The following is a 19646-nucleotide window of genomic DNA, read 5'->3' as shown; positions in this document are numbered from 1 at the left end:
CTGAAAGTAAGACATTAGATGACAATGTGACTACAACCAGTAAGTTCAGGGCTTGGCAATTTTAGCCTACTATGAAGAGTAACTGCAATTTTTCTTCATTTTGCACTCCCCTGTCTCATCTCTTGTCTGCTAAAATTTGCACCCCTAATGTTAACTGTTTATACAATGCTATGTCTTTTGCCAGCTATGCTCAATCATTCCCCATCACAGTGAAAATGGGATGGCTGGGCTGGGAGGGAGCTGTGACTGTAATCAGTAATCTGCTGACTGGGACAGCGGGGGACCAAAACCTGAGAGCACACGACAGCATACACCACCCCTGTGGGTAGAGTACAGTCCTCTGATACTAACAGTGTTGTGTCCCAATCTGCATGTAAGTCTCACAATTTTGTTTCAGCCATAAACAGAGCTAAATGCTTTATCCCTCCAGTATGCAACACCTCCTAAAATACATCTGTAAAGGACAAGTTTTGCCCTCATGCAGTGGTCTTCCTTAGTAGCAGTGAATAAAAATAAAACCATCTGAACCAGATGATAAAATACACTAGTTAGATCTGGCGTTGTCAACACAGTGATTTCTGAAGCCAATTTTCAGTTTGATGTTCAAAATATTAAGGCTATTCTGTCACTCGAAACCCTTCATCTATGGATGAAATGGAAAGAGAATTAAAGTTCTGTGTCCCATGTGTTCCTCCTGCAAAGGCTTTGAAGCTCCTATGTTAACTATTTGAGGTTCAGAAACAGAAGGAAAATTTCAAGATAATATAAACAGCTCCGAGGAGAAAATGTCTTTAATTCATGACTAAACAAGCAAACGTATATTTTCTGTTTCAAAAAGATGACTGAGCTGCTTCGTGCCAGGAAAAATAAATCCATCTGATTTTGCTTTAAGCTGTCCTCTTTTTCAAATGCAGTGAGGGGCTCCAGTTCCTTTGGATGATGTAATTCGACTGTTCTGCTTGAATTCTGCTCCCTGTTGATGTCATGTTGCCGCTAGCCAACTATTCAAAGAGAAAAAGCAACTTCTAGTTTAGACTAGAGCATGGGGAGGCTGAGCTTTATAACAACCCAGCATCCCGGGATGCTGGTTTAGATCCTCCAGGCAGAGCTCAGCTTTAAGAGGACCTGGGGCTCCATCCGCTGGGGATCACTCTGCCCGCAGCTGAGTGGCATCGGCACTGGGAAGGCAGGTATGTGGGGGACACAGGGAGGGTTACTTGGGAGTGGTGACCTGGAGCCCCTTGGGAAGAGAAGTATTTGGCTATTTAGGGACTAATTTTAGCTGAGAGGCCTGTGGAAGCAGGGAATCGGTGCAGGCTGGAGATCTCTGTGCCCCTCCTAATCTGCTTTTGACTAACTCCCCCACTTGTCTTCAGCCTTAGTATCCCAAAGGAGCAAACAGCTTCTTGCAGTGATTACTGCCTGCTACTCTCTGGTGTTCTCAGTAACTAAAGCATAGCTCCTCTGTACCACGATGAGGTCTAAGATTCACTGTAATTCAAGTTGTGGTCAGGAAATATTCTAAGATCATGGTTCATCTCACCTGTGCCCACAGTGCCTTGATGAGACTGAATATGAGCTGTTCCCTGGAGCTGGGGAGGGTGGCAGGAGGGAGGGCTACCTGTGGAACCAGGCTGCTGGCCCCAGGCACTTACTTGGTTTCTGCACTTACTTGGAACACTGTGGGCTACAAGACCATGGTCCAGAGCAGGGGCTGCCTTCCTGTTCCAGACAGTCAAGGCCCAGATGTTGTTTTGAGGCACATGTGGAAGCAACATGGCTGGAGACACAGTGGGAGGTAGAGGGCTGAGCTGTCATCCATGTGTTTGCACTTAACATACTTATTTTCTTTGAGATTTGGGGAACCTTCTCCTTAGCAGAGATCAGACAGGATTTTCACATGCCTTCAGGAGGAATGTGTGTATGCAAAGCAGATGTAATGGAGGGTGGCAGGCTGTGCCAAACCTTTCACCTGAGCCATGTGAATAAACTCAGTCCTCTGCAAGAGCAGGCAGGAGTATGGCTGCATGCCTTTTAAATTGGGACTGGCTTTGCTCAGTGGCAGCTCAGAGTGTGGATATCATAGCTCTGAATGGTCTTATGTAGGGATGCCTTCACACATGAAGGCATCTGCACCTGCCTGTGCCAATGTATTCCCTTAGGGAGACTCCTCCATCCCACTGGGCAAGGGCATTGATGAGGGGAAGCCAGCGCTTGCCTTGAGAGTGGGGCCAGGGAGGACTCCACAGGACTAGGGCTCTGCTGTCCTGGGAAAGCTGATGGAAGTCAGCCTTCCATCAGGTCAGGGGTGGGAGTGGGAGCAGCAAACTCCGCGTCTGCTACCCTCTGCAAGTCCTGTGACTGTCACTTTAATGCTCTTTGTAACAGGGGGATTAAACATTTCTTCCCATCTTAGACAGTGGGAATTCACGTATGTGCTGTGGGAGGAGGAGGATTATATTTAAAAAAAAACCAACCAAAACCAAGCAAAAAAACCAACCAAACAAAAAACCCAACAACAAGTAAAATTTCAAATAGGTAGAAAGGAAGTGCCACATCTCTCTCTGTTTTACAGGGTGTTTCCAGGAGTAGCAGAGCAATGGGGGAAGTGCTGGGGGCAGAGCAGCTTTGAGGCTGCAAACCAGGCTGCTTGGGTGTCAGGTTTGTTTGATCTGCCCAGTCTCTGTTTCCCTCCCAGCAAGATTGTGGACAGATAAGAAGGGGTTCTAAGAAAATCTAACACATCGTACGTGGATGCTACTTTGGAGAGGGAAATCCCACGTCAGGGTCCTTCCTCTTAAGAAAATGCTGCTGCCATAATGGAAAACCACTTTAGACTGAAAACAGGGCAAGGGGAGGGTGCTCTTTGGGCCCTTCTTCCTGAGGTCAATGGCAGCTGCAAATGCAGAAAAAGAGGGACCATAATTAGCCTGAAGGGGTGATTATTTTTCTTGTCTCTCCGGGAAGCTGCACACAAATATTGTTGTGCCCTTCCTTTTACCTTATTAGGATATAAATAGCTGAGGAAATGCCTTTATTTATCAGTGTCACATAAATGTTCACCATTTTAACTTTGAATTGTAGATAGATACTGCAAATGGAGATTGTTATTCAGGAGTTAGTGACGTTTTATGCCAGATCTTTGCCTTATATTGTTGTAAAAACAAAGCCAGTGTTTCACACACGCTTAATCGTTTAGATAATAATTAACTTGCAGCAGGGGGAAATGCCTCCTGCATCCAGGGCCAATTCACCTACTGGTCCTCTGCCTTCTGTTTGATAGGAGTTAGGATATTTTCTTAACACACACAACCTAGCCAACCTACACCAGATATAAGACAACAGCCTATAACCCTGCCTTCAGAAGGCAGGTATAACTAAAATCAAGACAGAAAAGAGAGGAGTGGAATTATAACCAGGCAATGAGCTTACAGAAGAGATGTAGGCAGTTGCTGAATTCATACCCCTTTCTTCCTGTCATCCTAATCACATTTAATGATCATTAAGAATCACATTGTATTAGTTGGATGGTGAACACAAGTCCAGGAATTTGAAGGGAATATTTGAGTAATACCTGTAATATATGTATTCAGCTTTTTCTTTTTAGCTGTCTTATGTGACACTATGTATGACATTTCTCTAGGGTGTTTATGAAGATACAGATTTTGTTCATCAAGTTTTATCTGTACTGAGTTTTGATGTACTTGTTTATTTCTTTTTATGTGTTTTCTCCCATCGCTTCTGGATGCTAACTAAACTACACTTGCCTGAAGGCAAGATACTGCTATTCCCTTACCTCATCTCCAAGCTGGACATCTTCACTTACAGCTTCTGATTTCAGATGCCTGCCTGTTCTTTAGTAATGTTTCCCAGCAGCAACCATCTGGTTCCTGGCAACAATGCCAGGTGAATAAGTTCTGTGCTTACATGACCTTGTAAGTGACAGAAAGGACTTGCTGCTATGTAAGTTACCAGAATTATTTTCTCTTTTGTTGTTAACGAGAAGTCCATCAATAGTAAACTTTGGAATCAGCTGACACTGCCAGCTTGGTCCCAGTTTGCCCTGCTAGCAGCAGGTATCTGTGTACATCAGCTTCCTCAAAACAGTGACTGGAAAATTCCCAACGCTTTACCATTTCACCTTCTCATTTGCTGTATCCCAATTTAACCACTTGGGAATTGCTCTGATCTTTGTACCCTCTGCTGTGCTTTTCTTCTTTTATTTTCAGATGCCATTGTTGAGTTCAATTTCCCAGGTAAGAATTCCTTTAGAAAAGAAGCCTATGATCCGTCAGAGCCTTCAGTGCAATTGTGAAAGATGCTCTTCATCAAAGCATCACCATGGTGGATGACTATTTTCACTGATTTCTAGCAATTTTGGTGTCATTCATACATTATTTTTGAATGTAAGAATCAGACAAGGCCTGTTACAGCCATTACTCATTGAGTTCTGATGGGTTATTTCCTTCACATAGATGAGAGGTTCATAGGTAGATCATAAATACTTGGTCTCTGTTTCTGAATTCAAAGGTCACTTTGCATGGCAAAAGCAAGCTGAACATAGGAATAGGAGTGGATCTACAACTGAAAGTCATTCTCTGGAATGACCAACTGCTGAACGCAGAAAGGAGTTCCTCCAAATCTGAGTAAGTCCATTTTTTTAATGTTTTTTGATCTTTTTTCTGTAATGTATCATTATAACCAGCTCTGGCTCTTAGCAGTGCCTTTACATCCTGCAAATGCTGATAATCTATTACAGACCTGTCTTCAGGTAGTCATCTACGAACTCAGGGAGCATTTCTAACTTAATTTAATAAAACAGGTGAGCTGTTGTGTGTAGCTCAACAAATAACCTTCCTTTGCAGCTAAATGAAGTCATTTTGGTCACTGTTCAGGCTGGCTGCAAATTGCATAACAACCTTTTTAAAGAAAGAGCCCGCAGACATTCTGAGAACTATTTGGCAAATTCAGAAATGGAATTATGATATGGGTTAACTACAGGGGTTTATTACCTGGGAGTGAGTTAATATCACCCCTCTGGCAGGGAAAGGCGATTCTTTGAATATCTGTGCTCCAGATGGAGCAAGTAGGCAGTGCTGAACTAGCCAAAAAGATAAGAAAATATTGTGAGCATCTTCTTTACAGTTTCATTTCAAACTTTGCTGAATTCTTTTCAGAAGGCTTTCATCTATGGTCACGATCCTTCTTTGTGTTGCTGCTGAATTGTCAGGCTTCAGTGCCGTGCCTATTTCGCTGATGTCAAGTACTGGGCGTTAAGAAATATCTGGGGGAAAAAATAGAACATGCAGTAAAAAAATCGTTGCTTCTGCACTTCCTATAGATTTTCATCTTGTAAAATGACAACATCTTTCATATTTGTTAGATCACACTGAACTATCAAGCAAGCAACTTCCCATTTGCGGTGACTGCTGTTGCTACTTCCCTATTGCTGTCTTCTCACACTAGGACAGATAATGGTGTTTTTTCAGTATTTTATGTTTTATGAATCAAGAGGGGACAGACCACAGAACTGGGCCTTCACAAATGGGCACACAATATTTAGGAAGCAGGTCACCCTGCTCTGCATCTCTACAGTTTGTCAAAGGTTTTTACCTTTCATTCCCTTCTCTCTTTGCAGTGGGTTGACAGCAGCAGACACTTCTCTCCTCTTCCATGTTTACAGGTTTCTTGGTTTCACAGCTAGGCTGGTATCCAGATAATACTTAGAACTATGACAGTAATCTGAGCAGATGATGTCTGGTCACTAGAGAATGTTCTTGCACTGATTTTTCTGGGTTTTTTTGAATGATTCTCTTGCCTTCAGAACAGCATGGTCACTGCTGTTACAGATTTAAATCACCCATGAAATTACTCTCCAAAAGCGTTGTTCAGCTGAGGCGAAATCTAGTTTATTGTGTCACAAACTCTAAAGGGAAGACTTCTCCTATCTAATCTTCCTGAATGTTCAGCTTGGGTGCTGTAATGAATTACAACCCTATTTTTTCACTGATATGGATGAGGCAGACAAGTCTATGGCAGCCTAGAGAAGCCTCCTGACTCCTGTTCTAGGAGCTTGTTCATGCTATTATGTGTCACCATCCTTACAGTGATAGATATGTAAACTATGAACTCATGAAAGGAAAGAACTAAGTTGGTTCCATTTCCTTTCTAAGCAGCTATTGGTTTCTGTTGGAAATACTGTGGTCTGAAAGCCAAGAGCAGCATCTCAATCAGTCCTCAAAGAAAATAACACACTTTCGATCATTGCATTGGAAGTGATTTGCAGATCCCTCTTTCTGACAGGGTCTAAGATCTGTCATGTGCTGCCAGCACATCCAAGGAAGCTGTTGACAGCTTTCAAATCATGGTGCTCCTCATGGGAGCAGATGACTGAGGGTAGACTGAAAGAAAGAAAGTAAAGCTGCATAGATATATGCTACATTTTCATCCTGAAACTATAGATGCATTTTAAAAGGGAGAAGTCAAGTAAGCTAAAACTAAAGTTGAGTGAAATTAGAGTACGAAGTACATGCAAAAGGAAATTAAGGTATTATACTGGGTGTGGTATTGAATCTTGTACCTGTTGGGGCTGGGTTCCCTACATACACTGGCATGTTATTGCTTTTTGTAGCTGGCCAGGCAGATCTCTTTAGCACTGAGCACCTCACTGGAGTTTCTGACTTCCCAGGTGACCATGGGTACCGAATATGAAAAAGACCATATCAAAAAGCTGCAGGAGCAGCGTATGTCCATGCAAAAGAAAACCTTCACCAACTGGATGAACAATATCTTCTTCAGGAATAATGTAGGTAGCTCCTTCAATCTGGGCATTTTTTTTTTCTGGTTATTGTATTTATTCCACCCACTGTATTCTTTTCTTATATTATTTTTTACATATTTTTCCTGAGTGTTGTCATTACACAAATATGCAAGCAAGGAAGGCTTTGACTAATCAGAATGCTTCAGTCTGTAACTTTTACCTTACATCTGTCTCAGTTGTCCATGTTACCAGTCTTCCTGAAACCAGGGATCACTTTTGTAGATACAAATAACCCTGTCATATTGTGATGTCCACTGTATCTTGCTGATCACCTTAGAGGAAGATCTTCATTTTCTCTTATATTTCCTATAAGTAAAGTGTCTGCAAATGTCTGGATTTCCCCAAACAATGCTCAATTCTTAACTGTGTGGCTGAAATGTAAGACTTTCTGCTTTGCCTGATCAGTCCAGCTTGAGTTGGTGCTCGATGGCTCTGAAAAAGTTGCTTTAAGTGTAGTGATTTCAGTCATACTACCCTGGAAGTTCAGTTTGTTTTCAGTTAGTCTCAAACTTCCAGAAAGCTTCAGAGCTAGTGTACAGTTGATTTGCATTTTCAAGGGAATTCCAACATATTCCAAAAGTCTCCAGACTTGCCGCAGATACACTCATTTCAGGCACAAATGATGTAGCTGTGGCACAGTAGGGAATTACATCACACAAAATCAGTTCCCTTTTCTAGAGTCTGTATTAATGAATATTAATGAAAATGGAATATTAATGAAAATGGACCTTGGCAACACCAGGCAGGACCAGGACATTTGGTTTCATCCTAGCTCATCACTATTATATGATGCTTCAGTGCTACATGCATTTTTTTTCAGTGTCATGTTTTAAGTTGGTGATTGGTGCAAAGCCTCCCTCAGAGCACAATAAACTTTTAAGTTGATTTTTCTTACAGTGAGAGAATAACCACAAAACACATTCTCATACCTGCAGAAATATAGGGTTTTACGGTGTGAGAAATGATTTTTGTTTAGCTACAGATAAATACATCTACCTTCTCATTTTAAAAACACTTTCAAGTTCAAAGATGAAAATGTCAGTCTTAACTTCCTGCACAGCGCTTGTTCATGTGTCATAAAAGCATGGGGGGGAAAAGCCTGTGAGAGAGTTCCAAACCATATACGGTAAGAAATGGTGCAGAGACTGACAGCTTATCTAGGTCTTCTCAGCAGTGTAGTCTCAGCTATTCAGCACACGCTTTAATGTAATTGGATCATACTACAGGACACTGCAGTATTCCCAGTTGCACTGCTGACTGCTTCAAATGTAGTGATAAGGATGCTATTGGATTGAATTTGTTAAGCAATCTGTGATTGGTATCTTTATGAGAAGAATGATGCAACAAACTAATTAAAACTACTGCTGGGTGGAGGCATAAAACAGACACATGAAGACTGTCTCTTTACAAATTTAAATGGAACTATTTTTCATTTATAGAAGTGTCACAGAATATAACAACTTTTGATTTCATTCATGCTAATATACCAGAGGCAGAGTTTTAAGCTTATTTAATACGCGAAAAAAATAAAGTTGGCAACTAAACTGACAGTTTTTCGTGGAGATAATCAGTCAAGGAAAGTTGTAAATTCTTGTTCCACACACAGTACAGAATGAAAGTTTCTTTGAGTCGCTTTTACACTCTCACTGTTTTCTTTTTTCTCTGGAGAACAGATCTGTTAAACTGATAATAATTGGTCAGCAATGCAAAAGCACATGTCTGTTGCTTGTCTTTTCCTACATGTAACTATTCTCTGAATTAAAAAAGCTACTACTTAACTTCAGATTTATTTTTTTCCTGAAGACAAAAAGATTATTTACTGTGATTTCAGAATCACAGCATATTACTGCTGGATATGTTTTAATGACACCTTTGATGGTTAATGGCATAAGGCCAAAAGGAAACACCCAAACAAGTTCTTGTTAGGTCAGAGTACACACTATGTCATGTTTTATCACTTAAGTACTGGGTGACCTCAGCACTGGCAGCAATGAAATACATGTTTGTAAAAAATCTTCATCTTTCACTTAGTTTGAGACTCCGGCTAAAAATATGGGTACTATGGGTGACAGCACAGCTCCAAGCAGGACATAATGGACTTTACTGAGTGTATTGAGTAAAAACCAAGTCTATGAATGGGATTATCATCTCAGTTTTTAAATGGAATGCATTGCTTAGAATAAAAAGATTAAAAGATTCATCTGCATTGAAATAAAAAATGTCAGCACTGCCAAAATGTTTGATTCGAAAATGCTGATTTCCATTTTAATTTTCAAAAGCTCCCACTGTTTTTTCTTTATTTGCTCAGTTCTGGGTTTTGTTTCCCTTCACTTATGCCTGCTTTCATAAATAATGTCAGTCCTGCTGCAAATCCACTTTTCGTAAATTCAGAGTCATCATTTTTCACACATATGCACAATATGAAACAGCAAGAAGGTGTTGTATAGTATTAGAAGTAGAGGGGCCTGTTAGCCAGATGTTCAGCCAAAGTCTGCATTGTCTGACTGGTCTTCACAGGCAAATATCGAGATACAAGATATTTATACAGACTTGAAGGATGGCATCTCTCTTATGCAACTCCTGGAGCTGCTCTCTGGAGAAGCTTTGCCCAGACCAAACCGGGGAAAGATGAGAGTGCATTTTCTAGAGAACAACAGCAAAGCCATCACGTTTCTAAAATCCAAGGTAAGTTAATATTGATATTAGAGATCACAACAGCTTATGTATCTTACTAACTAATTATAATATCCCCCCCTAGTTTCCCTCTCTAATGCACAATAAGATATTCTTTGAAGACAAGCCAGAGGTTTTATTAAAAGAAAAAAAGTCATCAGATTTTAATGTCTCTGTTGCTTGAGTAACATGACTGATAAACAGCTAATGTTCCCCCAAACCAAGTCACATCTAAATGAAAAGGTACTGCATTTCTGTATCTTTCTAGTTGTGTTTTCCCACATGTTGGGGGAGAGCAGACATAATTAGGAAAAGGTGAAGCTACCTAGTATAAAAATGATTCTAACGGTTTCAGCAAGTTATTGCAGTGGGTTTTGGGTTTATTTATTGTAGTTGTGTATCCTCACTTCAGTTACAAGTCAGTATGTCATTTTTTTCATTTCTGAACACACGCTTTATTATAGACCACTCTGGAAAATCATCACACAAAACTCTATGCCATGAATTCCAAGGGAGCAGAGGGGTTTCATAGCAGTAGATGTGGGAAAGTGTACAATGTCTTTATTTTTGCTAACTGAAAACCAAAAGCAATACAGGACAGGGCTCCAGCTAACATATGCTTGCTAAGGATATACACCATGTAAGGCCCAGTGGTAGGTGCACATCCAGGCTCTGCCAGCTGGACCAGCCAACCGGTTGTTGACCTACCCTAAGTCCAGCCTTCAGAGACAGGATCATGCAGATAGCAGGAGCCAGTATAGCACACTCAGACTTTTTGAAGAGATATGGCCTTGTTGGCATAATAGAAACTACAACCCTGCTTGCTGATGATATAACACTGGAGAAGGCAGCCATGGATGTTTAGTAGGATGTTTGTACTGCTTAGCGAGTCCAAGAGCTATATGCTGACTAGATGGCTGGAGACCAGACAGGTGAACTTTGCCCTGCTGTCACTCCTCTGGAGGAAAAGAGCACTGAATCATGTTTCCTTCCTCTCCTTAACTATCAGTTTTCAAAACTCTTATAGGATATTTAAGTCTTTCAGACCACCATCCCTTTGCCAGGCTTTCACTGAAACTCGTCCTTGGTGCACATGAGAGCTAGGGTGCGAACGTGAGAGCTCACAGGTATAGAGACAAATGAAAGGAACATGTAGAACCTGTTTCCTTAAGAAAACGGCATGAACAGCCTCTTCAATAACAGCTTGTTACATCAGCTATCTCCTTCAGAGAGCTGGACATGAGTACTTTTATGCTGAATGGGTATTGGTTTATTAGCAGGTACAAGTAAAACTGATTGGTCCTGAGAATATCGTAGATGGTGACAGAACCTTAATCCTGGGACTTATCTGGATCATTATACTTCGATTTCAGATTTCATCTATCAAACTTGATAAGGTAAAACAGTATCTTTGTCTTTTTGCCTTAATAGAGTATTTTAGAGATTTTGTAGAGTTTAAGGCTGGCAAGGGCATTTTGATGACATTTCCTGACCATTTTGTTCACGCAGATCTTAAATTATTACCCAGTTACTCAGCCAGCAATTTCTAAAAGCAATTGAATCCACTTTATATTTTCTCAAAGAGACAGAAAACAATAACTTGGAGATAGATACGACGTTCATGTTCCTCAGTCTCTTGTTTGTGGAAGAGAGTGAGGAACTGGCTTCTTTTTCCTGGCTTTTGACTCTAGAAAGCATTTCTTTGATGACAGTTCTCTCTAGATTTGAACTTCATGCTGCTCCTTTACCCTTTCTCTGAAAAAAAGCATTCTTTTTAAAATTATTTAACATGTACTCTAAGTACAAGAAGGATAAGATCATATGAAGATATTACAGAAGTCAGTAATTTCTAACATTAGACCTGGACACATTATATTTTGTGTCTGACTTCTAGTTCACAGCTAAGGAAGCAAATAAACTGAATTTTGCTTTCCACTTGGTTTCTACCAGCCTTAGAGAAGAGAAACATTAAAAAACTTTTTAACACCTGCTTTTCACGTTATAATTTCTGAGTTCATTCAATTCACTTCAATAGAAAACTTCTACTTTCATGTTAAGTCATTCTACCTTCATGGCAGACACAGTCTGCAAGTCATAACTTTATGGGGATTTTTGAATAGGAAAGAAGTAATACAAAGCAATTTTGGGGAACATAAGTGTAAACCCACTGATGCTACTTCCATATATTGTTCACACTGATTTTTCTTTTCCTGCTCTCTTAACAGGAAGAATTTGGAGGTAGAGCTGATGTTCTATTTGCCAATGAAGCCTTATTACTCTGGTGTCAACATAAAACTGCCAGCTATCCCAATGTGAATGTGAAGGACTTCTCCAAAAGCTGGAGTGATGGGCTGGCCTTCAATGCACTCATACATGCTCACAGGTAAGAGCTGATGGATCAGTTCAGGAGGAGTTGCTCATTGCTGTTTCTCCTCCAGCACAAATCGTTCCAGGGTATGAACTACAAGTATTTGTCAAGAAACTGTCGAATTCCTGCTTTGCCCTTTCACACTGAAGACTCTCCTTTCATAAGTGGATATTCTGTCTGAGGAAGGAAGGACCAAAAGCTCCTGCTTGGTGGTTCCTTTGGTTGGACATAACATTGAATTTCCAAGGGAGTATCACACATCTGAACAATGCTGCCCATTATTTGGTCTTAGCCCGTTGGTCATGTTTCCTCTGCTCTTTTTCAAAAGTTATTTTAGAGACCAGTTTTGTTGTATAAATTCATGAGTATGTATACCTTCTGATTCAGCTGTAAGAGAGTAAGAAAACTCTCAGTCTCTTTCTTTCTCCCTTCTCTGGCCCTTTGAAAAAGCTTGAAGAAAACAGCCCAAGGCAGGAGAGAGAAACCACTGTGAGAACCCTGAACATTTCTTCTCCCATTAGCAATTCTGCTAACATGTTCTGGTAGGCTCCTGTAACTGCCCCATTTTCAGAATTGCCTCTGCTGTGGGCTTTGATTTTCACCCATCAGTGTAGAGGAGAAATAAGTGAAGGGCAGAGATTGGCTGCAAGTGATACTTCAGTTTCATAAGGGACAATTTTCTTCCATTTATGTAGGCAAGGGGTGATGCTCTTGAATGAAGCTCAAGGTCAGACAGTAATTTCAGTGTTAATATCACATTCCTTAGACTAATAAGCAGTTTATGGTTTATAATCTGAAAGAATTTATGACAAACATAAATCTTTCTTCCCTGACATGCCCTGTTTTTCTCCTTGCCCAGGCCTGATCTTATCCACTACAGCTCACTGCGGCAGGACCAGCCCATCAAAAACCTGAACAATGCTTTTGATGTTGCTGAGAAAGAGCTAGGAATCAGCAAACTGCTTGATGCTGAGGATGTGGCAGTACCCTACCCAGATGAGAGATCCATAATGACTTACGTGTCACTCTATTACCACTACTTCTCCAGGCTGAAACAAGGGCAGACAATACAAAAGCGACTTGCCAAAGTAAGTGCATTATTATCTTCAGAAGTTAAAAGTTAAATACACAAAACTAAATTTATGTTAGAAATATTTGGGGTTTTGTTGTTTGGAGGTTTTTGTGCGCAAGCTCAACTTCAGGATCATTTGAACTGAATCGCATGTCACGGCTGTTTAAAAAACCTTTTATCACCACCTGAATCTTGAGAAGTGTCAGTAGACTCTCTGATCTCTAAAGGGGTTTGCTATCTCACTGAAAATGAATCCCTTTTTGACCTCAGTTTCTGTTTGCAAACTGATGTGGCTCCAAGGTAGCTGGAGGCAATACAGATCTCATTAATCTTGGGAGGATTACTGCTATGCAAAAGCAGTCTTAGTCAACAATTTGCTGTTTTAATAGAAAAGAGTATCTCTTTACTCTATGAGACTACTTTGGATTTTTATTTCCTGTGAAAATCCTCATCCTTTCTTTCTAACTCCTTAATCAGGTGCAAAATGGAAAAAAACCCAAACAACCAAACACATGAAAAAGGAACAAGTGCAAAAGAAGGGGGAACACTCCTAGAGAGAGGAAAAAAACCCAAACAAAACAACCCCCCTCAAAAAAAACCCAAAGCTAGAAAATTTTCTATTTTTTTCAGTTTCCACATACATTTTATCTCGCATACAGTCGTGAATTATATTAAAAACTGCTTACATCCTGTTGATAAAAAACAGAAGGAATTTTGTAGTTGTTCCACTGAAGATGACTTTCCTTAGAGAGAATTTCTTTTCCACCTTCAGATAAATCTGTTCTGGTTTTGTCAAAAATAAAAACAAATAGCCTGCAGAAAACCTATGCACCTAGAATGGGTCCTACGTAAACATCTGGACTTAGAGAGCTGCCTGTGCACTTGAGAGGGGGAAAATACTGCTTAATGTGAGTCACAAAAGTCCAAACTAAGACTTCCTGATGGTAACAAGGTGAAAGCTTTTGCAAAGCTGGGTTTGCAAGGCCAACAAAGTGGTCTGGGACAAGAACAAGATGATCCCGAAATATGTATCAGTAACAGTGATGTTCTCTGAAGAGAATTAGATGAGAGCTTGACTTGGAATTTGGACGAAGATTGGGCAGCAGTGAGGAGATAGGGCAGTAGGATTTGACTGGTTTATACATGAGTCTCTGGATTTTGGCAAGGATTCATTATTTGTCTTCTGATAAACCTGAAATAGTGCTTGCATCACCAAGCATGTGTTAGAGGAACTATAAGGATCCACTAGGCCGTAACTTTGTATTATAGGAGAAACCAGAAGGAGTATTTCTTATTCTGTCCTTTGTCAGTTCTTGTTGTGCTCCAATGGTTGGGGTTTTTTCCATTTTGTACAGGCATATTTATTCTTTCTTTTCTCTCTCTCTTTTCACTTACCTGTTTGTTTTCCTCTCTTTTTAATTTTTAGCCTATTTCTAATATTGTGTTCCTGTCTCCCCACATTTCTGTCACACAGAGACATTCAGAAGGAGAATGAAACAGAAGTTAATCTCTTCATGTCCTTAGTCCCCTCAAATAGGCAGCTCTGAATTTACTAATAGGATTGGGGAGGGAAGCCTGAATGTGTCAAGGAAGCCTTTGAGTTCAGACTAAGTGTGTGACCAGGATGGCAGAGACAATCAGCTCAAGGAGGTAAATCTCCTTTCCCCCTCCCATGTGAGGTGGCTATGCATTTGCTACGATCTCTCAGTGAGAACTGAGTATGATGGCAAAAAGTACAGAAGGGAGCCCTGATGTCATGGGCTCCTTTTCCTAACTAAAGGTTAGTGCAGTTTTACTCCTCTTCCCACACTGTGACATTTATTCATTGCCAAGTGCACTTTCTGACACATAAAAGCAGATTACCACTTGCAGGAACTGGCTCTTTGCTCAGTGCCATCTCCCTTACTAATCTGCCTGGCTGGAGCAGGCAAGCTCAGGGGAATGATAGAGGCAGGCAGCATTGTTCAGCATTAAACCTGACATCTGCAGGTCTACTAAGTTATGGCAAGAAAAAAATAAAAAGTAAAAAGACAAAGATGGGGGAAAAAATGGAAAGAAAGGGTGATTTCAATCTAATATTTTATTTCATGATGAATTTCCTTCTAAATGCTTGTTCCAGTGTTTACCTGAACTTGAAATAAAGGCAGGTCAGACCACAAATGAAACAGGTCAATGTCCTGGACATGGAAAATTAGTATTGAACCAGAGTTAACATTCTTACCAAACCCTTTCTGGCTAAGAGCCACTCTCTAGTGGTTTATATAAAGAGAAACAGCTCCAACAGAAGAGATTCCAACCCTAACTATTCTATGATTCTATAATTCTATGATTTTTAAGGGGCTCTTTACCACAGCCTTCTGGGGGCATGTGAGACAACAAGAATCTTGTCAGATGGCCTCCTAACAGCCTGAAATGATGAAGCTAGGAGTGTATAATTTCATGAGATTGGGATAGAAGTGTTTGGGGGTCAGGAATAAGAATGAGGGGAAAAAAATCTGTTCATTTTTTTTTCCTTTGAGAATGGAAAAAAGATCTACTTTTTCCATTGTGAAACAAAAAATCTGAACCCCCAGTTTGTGATTCTTGTCTTCTTGTCAGCCTGCAGAGGCACGGCTGACATGCATGCTGTTTATTCCAATATTAACCTTTTCTTAGCTAAAAACTGAAATGAGGCATTAAATAATATAAATTTATCTGTGTTTTATTGAAGATTATTCTAGGATTTCACCTGGCCTCAGATGTGACAGCTGTCACCACATTGGTATAAAAATGTGATGACTGTGGCAACCTGCCTGTTAAATACTATTTTTTGGTACATAGTCAACTGTTTGAATCCTAAACTTGGCTTGTGAAGATGTTGTTTTTTGTTGAGCTGCCTTGCTTCAATCTGCTTCTTATACATTCTTGTACATTCATATTCCCATCACAGATCGTGTTCTTCCTGAAAGAGATAGATGACTTGAAGCTTCTATATGAGCAGATGGTCTCTGACCTCCTGAAATGGATTAAACACAAGGTGACAGAACTGGATGACCGTCATTTCCCTAACACTCTTCAGGAAATGTGGCTGCTCATGGCCAACTTCAAGACCTTCCGCACTGTGGAGAAACCCCCCAAATATCAAGAGAAGGGCATGATTGAGGCTCATCTCTTCAACATCAGGACCAAGCAGAGAGCTAACAACCAACGGCCATACCTGCCCCCAGAGGGGAGGATGCTGCAGGATGTGGAAAAGCACTGGATTATCCTGGAAAAGGCAGAGCACAGCCGGGGAAAAGCATTGCAGAAGGAGATGCTGAGGCTAGAAAGGCTGGAACAGCTAGCTCAGAGGTTCCTGAAGAAGGCAGCCCTGCGTGAGTCTTACTTGGAAGACATGAAGAAAGTGATTGGGAAGCAGGACTTCTGGCCAGAGAGTGCAGACAGGATGGAGGCTGCCAGGAAGAAGCTGGAAGCCATTGTGGCAGACGTACTCCCTAGGAGGGAGCGCTTTACAGCTTTAGATGAAATGGCCACAGTCATCAGCCAGGGGAATTATCATGGCAAAGATCAAATCGTGCAGAAGTGAGTGACAGTTGTGATACTCTAGTGGTGGTTGAAGTTAGTTGAAATTCTGTGATGTGGTGGAAGAAAATTAATTGTAGCCAAGAATAATAGCTCTGCTCCTCACGAGTAGAACTGGCAGGCATTTCCTCTACCTATCAGCAGCTGCAGCAGATAAGACAAATGCTTCCTGTTCTTTAATCACTTTTTTCTTGAATGAGCAAACTTTCAGACTGATTTATGGTGAAAAATAGTTTTAAGATATTTTCACTATATACAAAAATACTTGCTCTGCCAAAAGTTCTCTCTTCCACCAAAAATACTCGGGGGACACATTTTATTCCAAATGAAATTTCTTTTTCAGTGTGTAGTTTGAGGAGATACAGATTAGTTAAGGCACATAGTCTTTGCAGATTGACTCCAGTATGGAGTAAATCTTAAGAAATTATGACTCTTCAGATTATCAATATAGCCTGATTTGGGAATGGCTAAGAATGCCATACAAATAACTTCCTTGTGGTATTTCAATGCTTTTCTAGGTTTAGAGAAAATCATAAACACATGATTAAGCTAAGAAAAACAATTATGAAAGAGTAAACCAAACTCTAAAAGATCAGATTGTGACTCATGATATGGTTTAGATTAAGTGTTTACTTTAAGCAACCAGTTAAAGACCACTTCTTTTTTTCCAAGCCTTTCCATTGTATCAATTGAAAGCAATGTGGGATGTTAGGTATGAGGACCCATAAAAAACAATGTCTAAATTTAAAAAAGTCAATGGCAGTTCATGTGCTAGTCAAAATTCCTCTCCATGATGACACTAATTAAGTAACAACATTGCTTTAACCCGTTTTGTGACCATGGCTTATGTTCTTGCACTAGTGGCAAGAGTTGTGTGTGTTCGTTTAGCTTCTCTAAAGCTGCAAGCCCTGAAAATCTTGCAGCCTTTGGTCCAAATCAGTCATTTCTCTCCCTTCCTTTGCAGGCAAAACAGCATTTCAAAGCAATGGCAGGATCTTCTGGATCAGTTGCAGAGACGACAACACTCCCTGGGTACAATGCAGGAAATTCTGGGCCTCCTGAGGGACATTGATGCCATTATAGAGGAGCTGAAAGAGCTGCAGGTACTGAGCTCTCTCCACTGGCACATAGCTTGCTACCAATATGTGTTGCTAGAAAAGCACCCATGTTCCAGGGACTGCCTGGTACTAACAGCAGATTAGTCTATCAGCTGGAGAAGAATACACCATTTTTACATAGATGCCTAACTGTGCATTTCAGTTCATCATCGCAGGTACATGAGCAAAAACAGGCTTTGGTAGAGGGACTCTCCCTAATCAGAAAACCAGGTATGGTATTACAGGGAGTGCACGACAAGTTCAAGTTATGTAGTAAAATACAGATGGGAAATAATCTCACCTAAATTTAGAAGTGTAAAAGCAGAACTGGAATAAAAAAACCTCCTGTTCCCATTCCACGTAATTTTTTTCGAATTACCTTCTGGAAGTACCTTCAGTGATTGTACAAGTGGGGACTATCTCAGACAAAGAGATATATCTGGCTTCTAGGTATCTAAGCTTGTGAGAAGGAAAAGTTCCACTATAAATGCACAGTGATTGCTTTTAGCAAGAACTTCCAAGTATTAGCAGAGTGTCAGAGTGCAAATTCTTCACGTTAACATAAGAAATAACTGATTTCATATTGATTTGTAATGGCAGGAAGTATGTATACATCCTTTGGTCTTGCCTTGTCTCATTTAAAGACAGAAAAAATCTTACAACTATGGGTTGCCTTGTTGCTAAGTTGAAAGAGGCAATATGTTATATGAAGTTCTGAATTTTAAATTAAAGATAAGAGCTGTTTTTAAGCTATGAATCTTTCTGTCCTAGTATTAGTAAGCAAAGAACACCTAATGTGAATAATGTTATTGGAACCATGATAGCCTGAGGGTGTGGGAGAAGATTGTTAAAGAAAGCTAACATCATATGATAGGATTGATCCATTGACACAATGGTCTTGATTGTATCCATTGACACAATTAGAAAGAGGACAGACTTTTAAGTACTTGGTACCTTCCTCAGCCAGCAATTAAATACTATGAAGTACTTCTTTTCATTATTTAGATAGCAAAGACAAGGACGTTCCTCAAACAAAAAAACATTGCAGTCGAAACAGACCATAAAATGGGATACTGTAGAATTTTCAAATACAGACTGTGAATTGATCTGCCTGCAGATGGACGTGTAGCAAAGGGCTATTCCTAGTGTCCATGAATTTGGAGACCTTGAGTGCTTAATCAATAGTGAAATTGAAAAATGAAAGTATGATTCCTCTAATTAGGCAGCTTTTCTGCTTTATCTAGCTAACATCATTCTTTTGTATTTCAGGAACCTTTCCACTGATTTCTCTGTAGTGAGCCCCTGGCTGTACTCTCTGCCAATGTCTTTTTTTTTCTCACTTTGTTTGCAGGTGCTGGTGACATCCCAGGACTGTGGGAAGCAGCTCCTGGAAGTAGTAGATTTGCTGCAGAATCACAACTTAATTGACTCGCAGATCTCTTCCTATGATGATAGATTGACACACATCACCAAGAGGACAGCAGAAATCAGCAAGGACAGCACAGTTAAACCAGAAGTGCTTTACGCTAAAGTTCAGATGCTTCATCAGCTGTATCAGAACCTTACAGCTCTGAGCAAGTCACGGTAGGGCTGTGCTTATGGTTCTGTTCTTCCTGGTTAGGATGGCCAACCATTCCCTTATGATTAAGCATTTGAAATTTTTCCTTTCTCCATTCGTAAAGATATAACACAAGCAATTTAAGTGTCTTGATTGCAGGTCACTGAAAGAGATCACTCTCTTTCATAGATGAAGAATAGCTTCATTCTCAGTATTTATTATGACTCGCTTTATGTGAAGTTTAAATAGCATCTCCCAGAGGAAGAGGGAAATGTAATTTTGTTTCCTTTGTCTTACTCCAGAAATAAATTAACCTATGCCAAAAAGGCATTTAAAGGCATTCAGATTTTGGATTTTCTAAAGTCTGCTTTGATTATGCTACCATTTTCCAACTGTTTGTTTCTTGGTTTCAGAAAAGCTCAGCTAGAAGAGGCTTTGAAGCTTTTTGAATTCTTCCGTGACTGCAAAGAGGAAGAATCGTGGATCTCTGAGAAATG

At 40.3% G+C, this 19646-nt stretch overlaps 1 protein-coding gene across 1 annotated transcript in view; it reads left to right on the top strand.

Annotated features, from left to right (window-relative positions):
- The first annotated feature begins 6694 nt into the window (after positions 1 to 6694).
- The window catches only part of SPTBN5 (spectrin, beta, non-erythrocytic 5), a 91022-nt gene continuing 78070 nt past the window's right edge, over positions 6695 to 19646 (top strand). The window contains 9 exon segments of the mRNA XM_010018543.1: positions 6695 to 6805; positions 9338 to 9505; positions 10771 to 10890; positions 11719 to 11876; positions 12721 to 12949; positions 15863 to 16494; positions 17459 to 17597; positions 18943 to 19175; positions 19563 to 19646. The exon segment at positions 19563 to 19646 is cut by the window's right edge and continues 10 nt beyond it. Coding sequence (XP_010016845.1) covers positions 6695 to 6805; positions 9338 to 9505; positions 10771 to 10890; positions 11719 to 11876; positions 12721 to 12949; positions 15863 to 16494; positions 17459 to 17597; positions 18943 to 19175; positions 19563 to 19646 — 1874 coding nt within the window.

Source organism: Nestor notabilis, unplaced genomic scaffold (genome assembly GCF_000696875.1).
Source record: "Nestor notabilis isolate BGI_N333 unplaced genomic scaffold, ASM69687v1 scaffold2680, whole genome shotgun sequence".
NCBI lineage: Eukaryota > Metazoa > Chordata > Aves > Psittaciformes > Psittacidae > Nestor > Nestor notabilis.
Note: the sequence above shows the minus strand (reverse complement) of the source record. Positions and strands in the feature narration are given on the sequence as shown.